This window comes from Carex rostrata, chromosome 2 (assembly GCF_964058835.1).
Source record: "Carex rostrata chromosome 2, lpCarRost1.2, whole genome shotgun sequence".
NCBI classification, from domain to species: domain Eukaryota; kingdom Viridiplantae; phylum Streptophyta; class Magnoliopsida; order Poales; family Cyperaceae; genus Carex; species Carex rostrata.
The window spans coordinates 15,836,176-15,855,934 of record NC_135919.1 but is presented as its reverse complement, the minus strand read 5'-3'; the positions used below and the strand labels follow the sequence as shown (position 1 = coordinate 15,855,934).

General features: G+C 36.1%; 3 protein-coding genes across 5 annotated transcripts; 1 reads left to right on the top strand and 2 right to left on the bottom strand.

Moving 5' to 3' along the window:
• The first annotated feature begins 2,538 nt into the window (after positions 1-2,538).
• LOC144545453 (glycosyltransferase family protein) lies at positions 2,539-5,806 on the top strand. 3 transcript variants are annotated; one of them, XM_078294031.1, is made up of 11 exons: positions 2,539-2,807; positions 3,131-3,207; positions 3,472-3,562; positions 3,656-3,728; positions 3,813-3,864; positions 3,949-4,010; positions 4,487-4,550; positions 4,653-4,710; positions 4,786-4,872; positions 5,361-5,454; positions 5,536-5,806. In XM_078294031.1, the coding sequence occupies exons 1-11, from the start codon at positions 2,722-2,724 to the stop codon at positions 5,626-5,628; spliced, it is 837 nt and encodes a 278-aa protein (XP_078150157.1). In that variant the 5' UTR covers positions 2,539-2,721; the 3' UTR covers positions 5,629-5,806. The 3 variants fall into 3 exon arrangements, with proteins under 3 accessions (XP_078150157.1, XP_078150164.1, XP_078150160.1); XM_078294034.1 differs by having other exon boundaries at positions 2,540-2,807; positions 3,487-3,562; XM_078294038.1 differs by lacking the exons at positions 3,813-3,864; positions 3,949-4,010.
• Positions 5,807-6,667: 861 nt separating this feature from the next.
• GUN4 (protein GENOMES UNCOUPLED 4) lies at positions 6,668-7,817 on the bottom strand. The gene has a single exon (XM_078294044.1). It carries the CDS (start codon positions 7,677-7,679, stop codon positions 6,873-6,875), a length of 807 nt encoding a protein of 268 aa, XP_078150170.1. The 5' UTR covers positions 7,680-7,817; the 3' UTR covers positions 6,668-6,872.
• A 2,327-nt stretch (positions 7,818-10,144) lies between these two features.
• On the bottom strand, positions 10,145-14,609 carry CR4 (crinkly4). Its single transcript, XM_078293865.1, has 2 exons — positions 14,498-14,609; positions 10,145-13,080 (listed from the first exon to the last, which is right to left on the bottom strand). Exon 2 carries the CDS (start codon positions 13,056-13,058, stop codon positions 10,344-10,346), a length of 2,715 nt encoding a protein of 904 aa, XP_078149991.1. The 5' UTR covers positions 13,059-13,080; positions 14,498-14,609; the 3' UTR covers positions 10,145-10,343.
• Between the last annotated feature and the right edge of the window lie 5,150 nt (positions 14,610-19,759).

Below are 19,759 nucleotides of genomic sequence, written 5' to 3'. Positions count from 1 at the left end.
AAAGAAAAATTAATATATTTCTTTATGTGTTATTGAAAAAAAAAATGCTTGGATTCTAAGTTATTGATCCCGGCTCAAAAGTCACTTCTAGGTAAATACATAAAATATTATCATCCTCGTAGTACATTTAATTTCTAAAAAGTTGTATCTATTTAATTTTTTTTTAAATTATTTAATGATTGTTATTTAAAAAGAATTCTCAAAATAGATACAACTTTTTAGAAATTAAATGTACTAGAAAGATCACAATATTTTTTGTATTACCTAGAAGTGGCTTTTGAACCGCGATCAATAACTCACATTCAAAGAATATTTTTTTTTCCAATAACACATAAAGAAATATATTGATTTTTCTTACAGTCGTGAAAAATCCGATCTAAAAAATGTTGATACGGGTTATTTGTTGCAATCTTTCTAATAAATCAAATTATATTGTATTCTATTTATTTTCAAAGAAATATATTCAATATTTCTAATATTTCAATACAAAAAAATTTAAAAATAAAAATTTCTGATTTGTAAAAAAAAGAAAAGAAGACAAAACAACAAAACCGGTTACTAAATAACCGGATGAATTTATTGAAACTGGTTATTTAGTCACCGGTCTCAATTTTTGAATCCGGTGACTAAATAACTGGAAAGAGGGGCTTTGTCCGGTTATTTGGTCACTGAAAGGAGCAGATTTCGAATTCCTCTAGAAAGTAGGGTAGATTTTGTAATTTGATAATTTTTTGGGTATTAATAAAAATTTCGGGTTATTTCGTGTATTTTTACAACTCTTTCGAAACATAGTAAAGTGTCTCATGTCATTCATCTTTGTCACACAAAATTTTCCTTTAGTTCTAATTAAGCTATTCTCTCCTCTATCTTATCTTTTACCTAGCATTTTCATGTCCAATTATGTTTCTTTCTCAAACTGTATGATACACGCTAACTCCATATTTTTTTTTTCTGGGACTATTTACAGAATAATACGATGAGCTATTTATTTTCTACGGAGAAAGAGCCAATTTCATTTTGACACTAAAACAATTAATAAATTAAATACATGGAGTTGCGTACATCGAGTATCTGAGTGTAGTAAAAAAAAATAAGAAGCGAAATAAAACAAATGAAAAAAAACGAGAATCAAATTAATAGGTGGTTTTCTAAGAGTGTTTTGAAGAACCCTCGACATGTACAGAAGTTAAGTAATGCTCGAGAAAAATTTAACATGGTTGATTTAATCGAAGTACTCGTAAATTGAGGAATAATTTAAAGTATTGATATGCAATGTCAAAGTTTTAATTCAAAAGATTCAATACGTTTAGTAGGGCATGTTAGGAAATACGCCGAGAAAAAGATGGAACAGGAGAGTAGTTATTAAATTTTAAAAGGAAAGAATCCGTATAGTAATTAATCCGGACCGTTCTTTTAACTTGCCGTGAATCTCAAAATAAGTTTCAATAGGCACCGGATTGAATTTCATCCGCTGAAATTAATTTGGACTGTCCGTTCTTTTAAATTGTACCTCAGCTACCTTGGCGAGACGGAATTAGGACGGGCAAAAAAGCTCGTGGCTCGTGGCCTGTTTGGTATTCGCTCGTGATTCGATCGGCAACAGCTTGTTCGTTAGTGGATTGAGTTAACATTAGCTCGCTTGCTACATACTCGAGCCAGAATTAATGAGTTTGAGTTTAGCATGACTCGGTCGTTAACGAGCTATTTAATATACATAGTTTAATAGTTTAATCGGATCCTTTCACTTCAAATTGGAGATATTATGGTCTATGGATGTTATAGTTAATGTTATGACAATTGCACTTTGGAGTGTGTTTAAGTTGATTGATAATTTTGTATGGAATATGTGTGAATTAATTATAAGCAATTAAGTTAATTTGCATGAATTTGTTTGATTTAGTATGAATGAATTTATTATGTGAATATGTTTGTATGAATTTACGATTTTGATATATTTGTATGTATGAATTTAGTTGTAAAGTTAATTTATAGTAGTTGATTTGCTTAATTATAATTGAATTAAGAGTATTCCTTATTAATTAGTTATATAAATATTATTTTGTTTTAGTCATAATTGATAAGATATGTTATGAAAATTTAAGATATAAGAAAAGAAAGTATACAAATTTATAAGGCAAAGGTTTCTATGGACATAAGGACCTATTTGTAAAAATGAATATATTTTTATTTTCAAAATTCAAATGATCGATCCAAACCGTTCATCTTGTTCTCCATATTAATATGTGCTTGGAGACCAAATTTTATATTTTTTGAAATTTTTTTACTATTTATTAAGATGGGTACAAAAAATATCAAATTCAGACCATTGAATTTTGTACCCATCTTAATAAATAGTAAAAAAATTTCAAAAAATGTAAAATTTGGTCTCCAAGCACATATTAATATGAAGAACAAGATGAACGATTTAGATCGATCATTTGAACTTTAAAAATAAAATTATGTTCATTTTACAAATAGGTCCATAAGTCCACAGAAGCATCGCTCAATTTATAAATCACGCAAAGTTTGAGATATCTCAGAGGATACGAATTTAGAAGAGAATCCCACTTCGCTTGGTATGGGAGAACAAATCCATCCTCAATCCCGAATGCCCAATTACCGAGACACAGTTCGTCGTTTCAATTTTTCTTACTGAAAAATCCTCCTCGTTTCAAACGGGAACTGTTTTCAGTCGGAACCACAAATCAAATAGAGAGATTAATGGAGAGATTCCGATCCAGGGTTGGGGATTTAACACTGTTGATCTTAGTCATCCTTGCTGTTTCTACCAAGGTTCCCGCTATCAGGTGGTTTGCTCGAACTACGCTCCTTTATCCTTTTCTATACATTCTGTTATTAGTTATTTAACTTATTTTATACAACACAATTTTGAAACCAACTGATTCATAACCGATTAATCTTTCCCTTACGGTTCGACTTTATTTGGTCATAGATCTATTAAACAGCTGTAGTTGGATCAATTCCAGTGCAGTTAACAAATTAATTGCAATTTGCATATTTGTGGAAACATTCGGATTTGATATGAAATACCAATGTATCTTTCTTTCAACTGTAAAATTTCTTCAGACGCCTACGGGCTTCATCTAAAAAAAAAGTAAAATTTCTTCAGGACCGACATCAGTTTTCCTCAAGCCCCTTTGTGCAAGACCACTGTCCAGGGACGGTATCTAATATCAGATAACAAAGGTAAGCATATCTTCAATTCCATGTATTGTTCTTATTTGATACTGTAAATAGAAAAAAGGAAATTATGAACAGAAAAAAATTACAATAATCAAACTCTCAGGAATCACTGTTAAATAAAAATTCACATATTTCTAGATCTACTTTGGGGCACAAGCCATTACTTTGGGAAATATTAGCGAATTTCAGCTGGCAGTTACATATTGTAGGCACTGTTTATGTAGGTTATGTGTGTACTGCCCCTTTACTCGCAGTTACATATTGTAGGCACTGTTTATGTAGGTTATGTGTGTACTGCCCCTTTACTCGATTCAGTTTCTCGCTGCTGTCCATTAGGAGGAGAGCGGTTTTCTTGTCAGTGAGTTTCCCTCTTTTTCATCTTATTAATTTTCTTATCTATTTTACAAATAAATTTGAAAAGATAGGATCTAAGTTTAAATACAAAATATAGGGGGTGCAATCTTGCTTCCCAGTGTTGCAACTCGTACGAGTATTGCGTCTCATGCTGCCTCGATCCATCTAGGGTTTGTTCTTTATATATACTTTGTTTCATTTGCAGTTACCACCAATCTTTTGCCACATATCACATTTGTGCTTTTAAATAATAGACAAGGGAGGATCTGGCGATGAAGGTCAAGATAGCCAAACCAGTTACTGCAGGTAATTTGTATATTAGATGTTGACAGGTTCTCATTGTCATATAAATACATTACTTAAGTGGTGCTGTCTGTGTGCTGCTTTTAGGCACTTATGCTAGCGCTTTTGATTATTGTGCGGGAAGGTGCCGCCACAATTCTGCTAGTGTTGTATGATCGCTCTCACTCTTTTCCATTTATCTGATTGATTTTACCATATTCTTTAGAGTTGTTGGAAATGATTCCCAATATATCTCAAGTGACAGTGTGTATTGGTGATATATATGCAGCAAGCACCAAACAGTTAGCTTGGGTATAGTGTGGGCTTTTTGCTGTCAAATGTTGTCATATTTCTATTTAGGTATTTTCAAGGATAATCTGAACTATAATCAAGCAAAGCAAGTTTATGTTTTGATGTTTTCTTGAACACTTAATGAATAAATTTTGGTTAATTAACTAGAATAGACTGTTTGGGAAGGGGATAGTTCAGTCAGCTTTTGCTTGGTGAATGTTAATTACACATATGAGAAGTTGACCCTTTTTGATGTTGATGTTGTTGGGTGTAATTGACAGGTCTTTATATATCAACTTCTCTATATTCATTCTAAATAAATTCACAAATTAGTAGTATGAACTTCTCTTGGCAGGTGCATGAAAATGCTTATGCCAGCGACTTCCATCATTGCTTTTCCTTGCACCAGAATTCTTCTGGTATGTATATTTCAGCATCAGTAAGCCATCATCAATTCTAATAAAAATCATTTTTCCATAAGTACTGCATGTTAACGTAAATCTATGACAAATTTAAACCAGAGCCTAAAGAGTCAAAGACCGAAGCTAGTTTGACTGGGATCGATGTTCTTGTGGGAAGGTTTGTAATGCTATAATCCTTGTGCAAAATGAAGTTGTAAGATGTTTAGTTAATTGCAAATGATTTGAAATTCAGGCCTGGGGAGTCGTGTGAGTCAGTTTGTAGGTCAAGGGGGCAATCGTGCCTGTCTAACATGCTCTCCTTACTGAACCAATGTGATATGTAAGTTTTTTCTTCTCCTATTATGTTTTCATGGAGTGTCTATTACTCTTAATTCTGATTTCAGAATTTTATGTGGTCTGGATTTCATATTTTGTATCTGCAAATAGAGCCCAACATATTCATGCTGGAAATGGGCACCGAGTTTTTCTGACATGTTTGCAATTGGCTGTCTTGACCCAATTGTGGGTTAAATGATGATGGTTTATTTTGCTCCCGGAGTCCCTTGTTTTTTCTTTCACCGAGGACATATTGTGCCAAAACCGAACTATTGCACTAAAATGTCAATGCCAACTTGGCACTATTGCAAATATAAGAAGCAATTTGGTCACATTTGACTGACTTTACTTTGCAATAATATGGGTTCTCATGTGATACTTGGCAGGTGTTAGCTGCATGTGTGAGGAATGTTGCTTTCTTTCTGCAATTACGTAAAATGCAAAACACTTGTTTGCAATAACTGATTTTTTCTTTCTTTTGGGTATCACCAGTCTACAGAAATACATGAGATGCAAAAATGGTTGTTATGTAAGCATGGGGGCCGACCAACCAGCTGAAGTGGCTGAGGATGCTCCCAGCCATTTGGTACGCCTCTATATGTCATGCATCTGATTCTTTTTATTCTCTTGATTTGAGGTGTGAACTCGATTGTTGCTTATTTTGCAGAACCCTGGAGCATGCTTGTACACACAAATGGAGGAGCGGCTTTTCTGTGAGGGGTCGCATCAGCACACCAGGAGGTTGTGCCCATGCGCTTGACCAGTGTGCACGTAAGATCCACAATTTAATTGATTTGTATTAGTTTTATTTTTGGTAGAATTTTGGTAGTTTTAGTGTATAAAGTATCAGTATAAACTGTACTTCTAGAATATAAGAAGTCACAAGCATTCAAATACTTGCTTGTACACTTGGTCAATTATTCATTGCTTCTGCTAGTTCTGTTCTCTCTTTTTGAGTCCTGAGAGAAAAGTAGATAAATTTAGCTCGGTACAATTTTACCAGTTTTATAGTTTTATACTTTTATATGATGCTTCCTTATTTCAGGACCTTGTTGTATAACAGGAGAGTAGAACTAGGGTGCTCTTGAGCTCACCAAAGTGTTTGGTGAGCTTGACTCTAGAACCCATCAAATCAATTTCAAATGATGAATCCGAACCGTTGAAACCCGCCTACCTTATGTGTGATGCGTCTACATGTGAAATTTTTAAACATTTGAATTAATTTAGTATAAAGTCAAGCGGTCAAAAAACGTTCAAAAAATGAATGCACTAAAATTAATTTATTAACCTTCTAATTTTGACCGATTGACTTTATACTAAACTAATTCAAATGTTTAAAAATTTCACATGTAGACGCATCACATGTAGACGCATCACATGTAAGGTAGGCGGGTTCTAACGGTTCGGATTCGTCATTTGAAATCGATTTGATGGATTTTAGAGTCAAGTTCACCAAACACTTTGGTGAGCTTAAGAACACCCTAGTTCTACTCATAACAGGAATAGTTCATTTCTGTATTTGTTTTGCAATATTATTAACATACGCATGGGCCGTTTCTTGGGAACTGTACTCGGGCCTATTTGGGCACCATGTACCGCGAGTTGTAAGTCGTTTAGTTTTTGGCGAAAGAATTTTTCACGGAATATTATTTTGTAGAGTTGTACATCCACAGACTTATTCACGGGCTCACGGCTGAAGCTAATTTAGCCGTCAGATCTGTACATCCACAGACAATAACATGAAAAAAAAAAAACGATCTATCCTTTGCTGATTCCAAAAGCTAAGAACTTGTGTCGTCTCTTTAAATTCCGAAATTGACTCACATCGTATGGATCAAATGTTTAAAAGCTAGCTGTGCCTTCCAGTCAGCACACAACCTGCACATCTTCCGAGAAATACTGGAAAATAAATCAAAGTACAATTAGATTAACAACCTTTTACCAGTAGCGCCATCTGCACAAAACAACGGTTTTAATCTCCCAATACACATGATATGTATCCTCTCAGAAGGAATAATCAGGCTTGAAATCTAGCAACTTCTGCCTCTCATTAGCTTTTTCGACACCCTTTTGCTCACCCCCGTCGCTCTTCTCTTCTCTCACCTCCTCATCACTCTCAGCTCCCTTAGCATCATCAAATGCCGGGTGCGTGAAAATACATGTCAAGAGCTGTGTCCCTCTCAAGGCATTAGTAAGCGGTAGATGCCCCTCAGGTGGCGTATCGTCCTTCAGCTCCCAAACAAATTCGTCTGGAAATGCCCTGTAATTGTACTGCTCCACCTCAGTGTCGAGCTTCTTCATCCAGCCAACACGAATGAAAAAGCGTGTGAAGTCTCGACGGGATTTCTCCCACAACCGCTTCTGCACACTGTACCCAAACCTGCCTCGGCTGTACGTCCGCCACAGCCGGTCAATTTCACGTAAATCGTCAGATGAAATGAATTGGACCTCTGTGAAGAAAACATAGCCACGCTTCTGTGCGGCTTCCCCGGCAAGGTCAATAATGAGGCGGCGTGTGACTTCATCTGCCTGACGGTAATTTTCGGATGATAGATGACGCTCTAGAAGGTTGAGGGAAGGGGTTGTTGATGTGGCGGTGGCGTTTGTGGAAGTGGGAGTTGTCGTGAGGGAAGAAGAAGAAAGATTGGAGAAGAGCACATATTTAGTACTCGACTTGCCGGGATTGAATTGGAAGGTGAGTTTCGTTTCGGGGTTGTAGATAGTTGTGAAAGGTTGGTGATTGTGGCGGTGGAGAAAGGTTTGGCGGAGAGCTTGTAGAGAGGTAGTGGCCATTGGCTTGGGATAAGGCATGAATGGGAGAAACTAGAGAGAAGTGGGGGAACTAAGAGGGAAAAGTTTTGTACAGAGGAGGGATGAACTGATGAGGTGGAAGGAAAGGGGAGCTGTGATTGGTTGAGTGTGGGTGAGACGAGATACGGCTTCTATCACCAGCTTAGCTGGCGCATGCGGCATGTCCTAGACTCCTAGTCACAGTTTTATTTGGTAAATATGAAAAGATTCCTTGTGGCGTTTCGGTGCAGTAATTTGTACAACGAAATCGATTCGCATATTGCCGATTTTTTTAAAAATACCCATTTAATAAATAAATTAAATTAAAATGCCCAGATCTGAACAGAAATTTTAAAAATACTCAAACTGCGGATTTTTTCCGCGCTCCGGAATTTTTATTCCGGGCCGCGGAAAAAATTCGCGCCCCGAAAAAAAAAAAAAAAAAAAATAATAATAATATTTGAGCCCGAGCGCGGATATTATCCGTGGGCCGGATTTAAATTTTTTTTTTTTTTTTTTAGTTTGGAGAAAAAAAATTATTTTTTTGGTCCAACTTTACACCTCTGGTTAACATATCAAAACACCTTCAAAAATCATGAACATTTACCGACATGCATTCTTGACTTCATAGAATAAGACTGTAAAGTTTCATACAAAATCTCAAAACAAATTGTGAGATATCGGCTGTCAAAAATTGCCCGAACTGCTGAAAGAGTGCTTCTGACCCCAACTTTGCACATCTGATTAACATACCAAAACAACTTCAAAAATCATGAAAATTTGCCGACATGCATTCTTGACTTCATAAAATAAGACTGTGAAGTTTTATACAAAAACTCAAAACAGATCGTGAGATATCGGCTCTCAAAAATTGCCCGAACTGCTCTCAAAAAAAGTTTGGCTCAGAAGCACTCCTTCAGCAGTTCGGGCAATTTTTGAGAGCCGATATCTCACGATCTGTTTTGAGTTTTTGTATGAAACTTGACAGTCTTATTTTATGAAGTCAAGAATGCATGTCGGAAAATTTTCATGATTTTTGAAGTTGTTTTGGTATGTTAATCAAATGTGCAAAGTTGGGGTCAGAAGCACTCCTTCTGACGTTCGGGCAATTTTTGAGAGCCGATATCTCACGATCTGTTTTGAGTTTTTGTATGAAACTTCACAGTCTTATTTTATGAAGTCAAGAATGCATGTCGGAAAATTTTCATGATTTTTGAAGTTGTTTTGGTATGTTAATCAGATGTGCAAAGTTGGGGTCAGAAGCACTCCTTCAGCAGTTCGGGCAATTTTTGACAGCCGATATCTCACAATCTGTTTTGAGATTTTGTATGAAACTTTACAGTCTTATTCTATGAAGTCAAGAATGCATGTCGGTAAATTTTCATGATTTTTGAAGGTGTTTTGATATGTTAACCAGAGGTGTAAAGTTGGATCAAAAAAATAAAATTTTTTCTCCAAACTAAAAAAAAAAAAAAAAAAAAAAATTTAAATCCGGCCCGCGGATAATATCCGCGCTCGGGCTCAAATATTAATTTTTTTTTTTTTTCGGGGCGCGAATTTTTTCCGCGGCCCGGAATAAAAATTCCGGAGCGCGGAAAAAATCCGCGGTTTGGGTATTTTTAAAATTTCTGTTCAGATCTGGGCATTTTAATTTAATTTATTTATTAATTGGGTATTTTTAAAAAAATCGGCCCATATTGGGTTCCTATTTCCCTATAACTTCTAGTTCTTTACCTGTGTTTTTGTTTTTTTCTTTTTGTAGTTGGGAATAGCAATCTCGGAAATATTTATATACTAAAAGTAGACATTACTGAAAAATAAGTTCCGGTGAATGGTCTACGAGTACATCGAGGACGGACAGATATGAAGGTAGTTCTCTATTATGGCACAGAGACAAAATGTATATTATATATTTTTCTGGGAGACAAAATACATTCTGTTTTTTTATAGGGCCACCGGCCACTTATAACAAAAGAGTTAGCATGGCTGGTTTCAGACTGGGCTGGATTGAACAATACCAGCAAGGGTCCAGTTCTAAGCTGTCTAAGAAATGAAGAAGCTGGCCTAACTCCTAAGAGTAACTGTACCGCTTGATAAATACAAGCAGCGACTCTATATGTTGGAGAGAAGTAAAAAAAAAATTCCTGATAAAAGTTTATTTATTTATTTATTTTTTTTTTTAAGATTTAAAAAAAAATTATCAGGATTTTCAATAAAATAAACAAAGGACGAGATCCTTATTTTACTAAAAAAAAAACTTCTATCAGGATTTGGGCAACTATCATCAGTTAGGACTTGGAAGTTTTCAAGTCATTGATTAGTAATTTTGCACAATTTACATGCAAAGTTGCAAATAGTAATTATGGTAGGCCGAATCATTAAAAATAGCAAATTAACGCCCGGTTCCAATTAGAAAAACATTTAACCCGATCCCTTTATTGGCACAACACCGATCTTCAACCATGGTTGATGGAAGTAGCAAACTGTTTTCACTTGGTACGTAATGCTACCGTACCGTCGCTACAAAAACGCAATAATACCAGAAAAGTGAAACAGGGCAAATTATGTTATGCATAAGATTACATTGCATGCATTCCAAAAATGGGATATAAGATACAGATGGAGCTTGCAACAAATCCTCCTACCTGCAAGTTCTCTATACGCAAAACACAGCAAAATATTGGCCTAGAAATTATGCTGCAAGAATAAATTCTCCTGCGGGGATGCCGGCCCGATTTCTTCTTCGAGGCACCGCAACGGGTCCCCAGTGACACCTCCACCACTCCTCCCTTCAACATTTCTCCCCTCAACTACTGTATCAGCCTCTGATGCTGATGACTTCCTCCTTTGAGAAGAAGTAACACTGGGGAAAGTGATCCAAGAAGGAGCTCTATATTCTATTCGCTGTTCATCCCCTTCTCCAACCAATTCATTCTCTGAGCATGACAGATTAGTAGATGACCGTTGTGAGGCCTTCTTGTGCATTCGACTACTGCCTAATACAACCTCAGTTGGTAAAATTGGTTGCTCATTGGAAGGGTTGCCCATTAACAGTGCAAGTGCTCTCTCAAGTGCGGTTGTAACCTTATCCATTGACGGCCGGTCTTTACCTCTCATTCTCACGCACTTGTATGCTACTGTTGCAATCTTTTTAAGAGCTTCAAGGTCATTAGGTGGGTTTAAAACAGGGTCAAGGATTGAAGAAATGTCTTCTGATTTTAATAGGGGGACAGCCCATTGCACTATGTTCCCTTCTTCAAATTGCATGTCGATGGCCTTGCGGCCGCTAAGTATCTCCAAAAGGAGAACTCCAAAGCTATAAACATCTGATTTTGTGGTCAAGTAATGTAGCCGGTAATACTCTGGGTCAAGGTAACCCAGCGTACCAGCTGGTAACTCAGATAAAGGTGTGCTGCTATCAACCGGGCCAAGTAAAGAGAGGCCAAAATCTGACACACGTGCATTGTGTTCTTCATCAATTAAAATGTTAGATGATTTTATATCCCTATGAATCACTGGCGGGCATGCATATCCATGCAGGTACTCAATACCGCGTGCAGCTTGAACAGCAATTGTGACCCTCCTGATCCAATTCAATTGCCTTTTCAAGTTCGGGTCCTTGCCATGCAAATGTTGGTACAGTGAGCCATGAGCCATAAACTCATAAACCAAAAGTCTTTCTCCCCCTTCTTCACAGTACCCAAGTAAATTAAGTAAATGAGCATGGTTTAACCTAGATAGAAGGTCAAGCTCGGTGTGAAACTCTTTCGAGGTTTTCTTTATGTCCGAAGAAACCTTTATTGCCCGTTTTACAGCAACTATAGTTCCATTTTTCAATACCCCCTTAAAGACACAGGAGAAGCTCCCTTTCCCGATTTGAGAATCTTCACAAAATCCACCAGTTGCCTCATCCAACTCTTCATAGGTGAAAACTTGGGCCCGCCGGATCTTTAGTTCATCCATACCAGGTTGGATCTTCATGGAATCCTTGTTAAATGAACAGGCTTGATTTTTCATGGCCCGCACCTCGACATCTGAGCACTTGCACCCTCTTAACTTGTGTCGCACATACATAAAGGCAATTGAAAAAATGGAAACTGCCAATACTATGGCGAAGGATATCTCAGCTATGAATACTGGCATCTGAACTGAAAAGAAGCTCTTTCTCCTTGGTTTACTTTCATGCACAGCTGAACAGTATGAGGGACAATTGTCTGACACACAACTCGAACAATTAAGCTGACAGCCATGGTAAGATGTGGTATTGCAAGGCAGTGATTTAGAGCTACCATCCAAGCACCCAACACTACATGGTAGACAAATCCTAGAATCTGCTGGCTTACACACCTTGCTCCCTAAGCTTGTGTGGATGTACTCATAATAACCAGGCCCACATTGTGCACTGGTACATACTCCGGGCGATACAGCCATCGGCACTGACCATGGGCCACCTGTACCCCAGCAAAATGGCCGAAAAGTGTCTGAAATCACACCACATGTAAAATAATCACCAGCCACTATTTCCAAAAACTTCTTGTCAGTAGGAGTAGGTACGGTGTTTTTTAAAGCAAAACCCCAACAAGACACACTGTGATCTAAACTCTTGATACCACATGCATGAAACCGACCACCAACGACTGATACCATTGGATCCATGGGTACCATTCTAACATCACCTTCTCCTAGTAGATCGGGTTTCTTCATTTCCAAGCTCGTGCCCCAGCAAAAAACCTGCGCATTTTGTAAAATGCCACATACATGGTACCCACCAGCAGATATCGATTGAAACCGCACATTGCGCGGGACCAAGGAAATGACCCCGCTGCCTGTATCATCCCCCCAACAAAAGACAGTATGATTGTGGGTGAACAAACCACAATTGAATACTGACCCAGCAGAAACCGAGTCAACCGCACCACCCAAGGCATGTGATGCTGTCATGTTGTAGCCCCAACAATCAATGACTGAATTGCCCTTATAAGTTTCATTGGGGGGCATTAATCTGAGGGCACACAAGTGACAATCTCCTGCACTGATTTGGGAATACCTTGCCCCTTCCTCCATTGGCTGTGGGACCCCCATTTTGACATACATATTGCTGCCCCAACAATACGGTTGCTGTGAGTCTAATAAAAGGCCACACACAAAACCATCACCGGCTGTTAAACCTAGTAAAGGGAGTCGGACTGGGGCCCCATAAACTATTGAGGCATCAGCACCATAGCAATTGACTAGGTGGGATCCATCTGAGACAAGGCCGCAAAATACTGGCCCATTCTCTCCGTAGGAGACGGCAATTGATGACATGGATCCAAGGCCTAATACACCATGTCTAAACAGAAATGACATGAGAAGCAGAAGTATAGCTTGTAGTGAAAGGAGTCCAATATTAGCAGTCATTGTTGATTCTTCCGTAGGTGCCCTGGAAATTATAAGAAAATTATCCTTACAACATATGTTTTATTTTACCTTCTATAATAACCAGCCCATGCACAGATTCATAGTAAAAAATTTATGGTTTTTTTTTTTTTTTTTGATATTGATGTCTACAATAGGTGACGAAGCAGTATATGCTGCACATATTTTTTTGGATAGTATTGTGCAGATCATTCATAACCAGTGTTCTAAATATCTAGCTATAGCTTTTTCGGACCATAAACGCTAAGCTATGAGATAAAAGTGCGCTAACTCAGCTACGACCGCTATAGCTGTAATAGCTTACCGCTATTACCGCTATGCTACATGATTTTTTTTTTTTTTTTTTGCAATTTATATGGGTTTCTGTACTTCTATTCCTATTTCTAATGCTACATGGTCTTCTACGATAAGTATGCTAAACCAAACTATGTGCTTCTATTTTTATTTGAAATTTATTCTCTCATTCTATATCATGAAATATTCAAATATTAATTTCTTCCTTTTGATTTCTTTTTGTATAGTATTCATTTGTAAAATTATTATCATTCGTTTCAATTAAAAGCTGATTTTGATTATTATTATAATATATAAAATGTTTAAATATGTATACTGAATTCATTTACCTTATAAAATTAATTGCTCTTCGTCCTATTATAATATGTAATACTATGAAGTATGAATTATTAAATAATGTTACTTTTCAGATCTTCTTTTTTTCTTCTTATTTGCGTAATCGATAAAAAGTATAGACTTAGATTAGTTGTTATCTCAATTCTTCAATATTGATTATGTTGATAATTAGTATAAATATAGAATATAAAATTTGAAAAGAAAAAAAAAAAGCTATGTATGACAGCTTCCGCTATTCACAATAGCTTTTTTTTTTATCTCCCCGCTATGCCGCTATAATCGCTATTTAGAACATTGTTCATAACACTAAGAGATGTTTTTTGTGCCAAGATGGCCTAGCTTTCTTGTATATAAGTAAAACGCCCTGTAGTTCTAAATCTTTTATCTTTTTGCACAACCGCACTCCCAAATATGAACATAATTCAGTTACCCCAAAACATAACACCCAAAATCTTGTTTTGAGCCAAGGCCTTTAAATTACCAATAAGCCCACCGATCACATTGGTTACACCACATAATTATGAGTACTAAATTTGCAAATTTTGAACTTTTGGGGTATATGAAAAATTATTTTTTCAAGAGCATGCATGCTAAAAGTACCCTTCTTCTTCGATTCTGGCGCACAACCAAGTTTGATGAGAAAATATTACATTTTGGATATAATTTGTTCACGTGTGCTATTTAAAATTGACTCTTTTGTAGTCGTTGGAACTTTGAGTAAAAAACAATGTTGGTAAAGAATTTTATACGAGAAAACAGAAATGTTGTTAGTTATTGTAAGAGAGACTAACCGGCACTGTTGGATTTAAATTTTCGACAAGGTTAATTGGAGGATCGAGCGAGAAGAAGCAATAACACAACCTACACCTTGCAATTTTTAAGAATCAGATTAGCTCCCAAAATCTGACAAATAAACAAAAAGATCAATTATTTAACTAAAACAGAACGCAATAACGAAGGAAAAGGCAAATATCTTTCACCTTTTTTTTGTTCATATCGCATTATTACAAGACATGATTGTTGCTACCGTGTACAAAGCAGAGCCTTTTCAACCCATTGCAAGACAAAAGAAAACGAGCTCGCGACCAAGTCTAAAAATGTCTGGTAAAAACTCTGGATAGTTGCTTTCGTTTCCTACTGGGAAAGAGAAAGGTGGGTCTTAGTCTCGGGCTCTGAAAAAGCTACAGCGGTACAGTCTACAGCAGAGAGAGAGAGAGGAGCAATAAATGATGGTTCATGGGTTGGAGAGAGTGTAGGTAGGAGTGTAAATGAGAATTAAATGCGATTGTATGTTTTCATGCCTGGATCTGTGCACATTTGTCCATCAATTCGAATTCGGTGCGCCTTTCCTTTCTTTCTCTTTTCACTGTTATTATATGATCCTTTTGATGTAGCTCGGTGATTATAAAGGCGGATCAAATTATGCGAAGAGTCACAAATATTATATATAGGCCAGGCGGAATAAAAGAACTGCGATCAGTTTTCCGGAGAAAATGCTGTGGCTAGTTGAACAACTCGCTACACGAAGTACAACATTATATGCCACATAGGATCGGACAATTATTAGGTTCGTGTTGCCAAAAAATTAAACAACCGTTTCGAGTTGGATTCGGATCCTCTCCGATTGTGCGGATTTAGTTGGAAAGTTTATGTTAGATTTGAATTGAACATTTCGGATGAGAGCCTAAACATGTAAAGATAAATTGGATAAAAAGAGAGAAATATTAGACAGAATTGACCTGGACGATCTGATCTATAATCAATAGTTCAGATTTATTTAAAGCTCAATAAAAATTACTCCCAAATCAACTTCACATTCTTGGACTACCTACCCGAAGTCCCGAACTCAACCAGACTCAATCTGACGATCGAAAATTAAATGGGTTAAAAAAAAAAACGACCATGATGTCACTAGGGGTGTCAACGGGTACGATACGGGTCGGGTGGAGATATTTTCATACCCGTACCCGTTATGATAACGAAAAAAAATCTTTACCCTTACCCGTATTTTCAAATACGGTACGGGTCGGGTAAACGGATAAAAAAGTGTCATTAACATTTCGATTTGCATTTTCGATAAAATATTTTTCAAAATAAGAAAAAAAATAATAAATACAACTAATTTGTATTATGAAAATTTAATAAAATACAAAAAATTTATTGTATCATGTATCATCTTTATACAAATATATATCTATATATATAATTTTATTTTTTTAAAATTATCTTATACGAAAACGGATAAGATAACAAAAAAAAATCATTACCCTTACCCGTACCCGATTAGCTAACGAAAAAAAAAATCTTACCCTTACCCGTGTTTTCGGATACGATACGGATCGGGTAAACGGGTAAAAGGGTGCCATTGACACCCCTAGATGTCACTCTAAGGATATGCTAGAGCATGTGTAATCTCGCTATTAATGCATTAATTGAACTCATTTAGTTACACATATCCAAACAAACCCTAAGCGACGCAAATGATCGACTGTTGTCGAACATATGTTTTCCTATTTCTGTAAAGAAATGACGAATGTCTTGAAACTAAGCTCGAGCTCTTAATTTCATTATCAAAATTGTTCATCGTGTAGTTTTAACTAACAAATACAAACCTACGCACGGGTTAAAAAGCTTGACATAATATATTTGATATGGCGCGCAACCCAAAAAGCCTTTCTGGGTTTGTCATGCTATGTTTCTGCTGCACAGTTCTCCGTTGAAATCTTATGACCTTTTTTGACCCCCACTTCAAGTCCACGCAGTTAAATCATCCAAAAATAAGAATTCCACACGATTTGTTAACACGGGCGTGCTCGTCGGAGTCTTTTTGAGAAATAAGTTGCTGCGCCACAATTATCCAAAAATAAGAATTCCCCTTACTTGTTTCTCAAACTTAGATAGAATGGATCTGTTTAAACGGATTCAGATGGTGGATTCGGAGCGAATTCAGATCGGATAATCCGTTTGCACCCCTTACTTGTTTCTCAAAATTAATTTAAAAAAGTAATATTATATTAATATATATTCTTCTCATTTCCTAATAATCCTCACTGTATTTTATGACTTTAAAAAACAATAAATAAATAAGAAGTCCATTATTATATAGGGCCTTCATAATTGTCCCCCATTATTCTTCCAATTTTATTTGTTCAATCTCGTATATATTTTTCACGATTTATAAATTTTTTTTGCGAATTTAAAACCACGAACGTCTTCTACGCAATTTTATTTTTCAAATGAAATCCATGATAACATACTTTCGAGCTCGTCGTTACACGAGTATTTATACATCGTCATTTAAGTATTTATACCTAGTATTTTCCACATATGACACTGCTGACATTTAAAAGTATTAATATCAAGTATTACAAGTATTTATACCCATGCACTAAAGTATTGATACCTATGTGGTCAATTATTTTTGTTAGAGAAAGGTTGACGCAGAGACGATTGGGAAAGATTGATGCGGAGATGCGGGTCCATGATTGAGGATAAATACTTACAAGTATAGGTATAAATATTTGTATGACGATAAACCCGAAAGTATGTAATCATAGATCTCATTTGAAAGATAAAATTGTGTAAAATACGTTCGTGGTTTTAAATTCGCAAAATTTCTTATAGATCGTGAGAAATGTGGATGACATTGAAAAAAAAATTCACCTCTAAAAATGTGTATGATTATTCTCCCAATATAGTTTGAGTGGTCCCCTCATATAGTCTTATCAAGTTAGATATGTAAGTATTAATTTATTATATTTCAAGTATTTATACCTATGAATTTAATTAAACTTGGAAGACCATAATGTTTTGAATAAATTAGTTAATTAAGTTAGTTTATGGAAATTAAAATATGTTTAAGAGATGGAGAGTGACGGGCGATGAGAGTGGTGGTGGTGGTGGTTGGGGGGGGGGGGGGGGGGGGGGGGGGGGGGGTTATATAATTATTCCATTATATAATGATTCTTAAAAAAATTATTTACTTTTTACGTCAAATGAACAGACGAAAGGATCATCGTTTTTTGAGGAACTTTTTTAATAACCTGTGCACAGCTAGTATCTGTGCAATCAAATGATATTATCTGCAGGTGTTAATTGCAGATCAAATGGTGCGCACATAACAACTGTACATATTCAGTAGCTGATAAAAAAATAAAATTTCTACAAAAATAATAACATCCGAAATTCGAATTATACGTGCTAGTGTGAATCAACCTAATATTCAGCTTGCATTAATCAAAATTAAGTGAGTATTTCAAGAAGTTTGGAGGAAAATTTTGGAAGACCAAAACAAACTGTTAACTAAGAGAAGTGAGAACACATTTTTGACATGGTTCAAATTGCATGGCAATTATCAAGAGTTACGTCTTAACCGAAAGAAGTTCAATTCAATTATCGACACAATTGGCATATGTGCATGGACATAGTAGACAAGTGTATATATTTAAGGCGCATGAAAAGTTCGATCGGGAGAGTGATTCGAGTGTGAGTTAATAAAGGTGGTTATCGGACTTATTTTAAGAAATAGCACATGTTCGAGTAACTTTTCTTACTGCTGCACTCGCCTCTCGTTTTTAACTAGGGTGTTTGTTGAGTAGAAGTAGGGTATTTTTAAGTTTATTAAGTTTCTTTGTTAACTCTAAAACTTATTATATTGACTTCAAATGACGAATTTAAACTGTTGAAATCCATCTACTTTATGCGTAATGTGCTTATATGAAAAAATTTAAAACTTTCGAATTAATATAGTATAAAGTCAAGCGATCAAAATTAGAAGGTTTATAAATTAATTTTAATGTATTAATTTTTAACATTTTTTGACCACTTGGCTCTATACATAATTAATTGAAAATTTTAAATTTTCTACATGTAGACGCATCACTCGTAAGAGGTAGACGGATTTCAACGAATTAGATTCGTCGTTTGAAGCTAATCCGATAGGTTGTAGAGGTGAGTTCACAAAAATACTTGGTGAACTTAAGAACACCCTAGTTCTACTCGTATTTGTTGGTTCCTAAGGCACCTGGGGGGGGGGGAATGAATATGGGGTCTTTTTAAATTTTAACTCAAAGTACTTTTAACTAACGTGTGTTTGTGTTATTCTTGGCAGAAACAAGAATAACTATAAACTAAACAAGTGTACGTAAAATAAATAGAACAGTTAAGATACACTTGACACGAGAGTTGTTTACGGAGTTCGGCACTAACGCCTACGTCTCTGGGACTCGCAACCTTTGAGATTACGCGCCTTTCTTTACCCAATGAGAAATGAAGTATAAGGTGGAATCGGTGAGCCCTTACAAAGCTTGGGAAGTCACATGGTCCGAGTACGGAAATGACTTAAGAGGACAAGGGGCTCTAATACAAGATAAGCGAGCACTAAAAGCTCAAAGTAGAAGAAGCGAGCAACAAATGCTCCAGTGTTTGTAGTAAATAGAAGATCTCTCACAAATCACTCTAATTCTTGCAATAGATTGAATATAGTAGAGTAGATTTTCGGTTGTTAAATGAGTATTGAAGTTTCAAGATCAAGCAACCGTGGCAGCTCTCTTTTTCAGCAAAGGAGGATGTGTTTGACGGCTGGAGCTCTAAGAGAAAACCTAATATTTGTTTCTATATAGGGAGATAAGCAAATATAGGTTTATAAATGTTATCATATATGATGTCTGCCTTCCATGGCCCATAGCCAGGGGCGGACCCAGAGTAGAACATGGGGGGGGGGGGGGGGGGGGGGGGGGGGGGGCAGCCGCCCCTCTTGATGTTTGATTTGTAATTCAGATTAAATTTAGTGTTAAAATCAAAATAAATTTCTTGAATTATAATTGGTAATTAGAATTATAAGTTAAAGCATCAGAATTATAAGTCAAAGCATTGTTTTTTTTTTTTTATCGAGTACTCAATTAGTTGATGGGTTAAAATCCGATAAGTTATTTAAACCGGATTGGATATTTTTTTGCCCCCCTCCCCCCAAAAAAAAATTATGGGTCCGCCCCTGCCCATAGCGATCCATAACTTTATAATTTGAATAAAGTTAAAGCATGAAAGTTGTATAT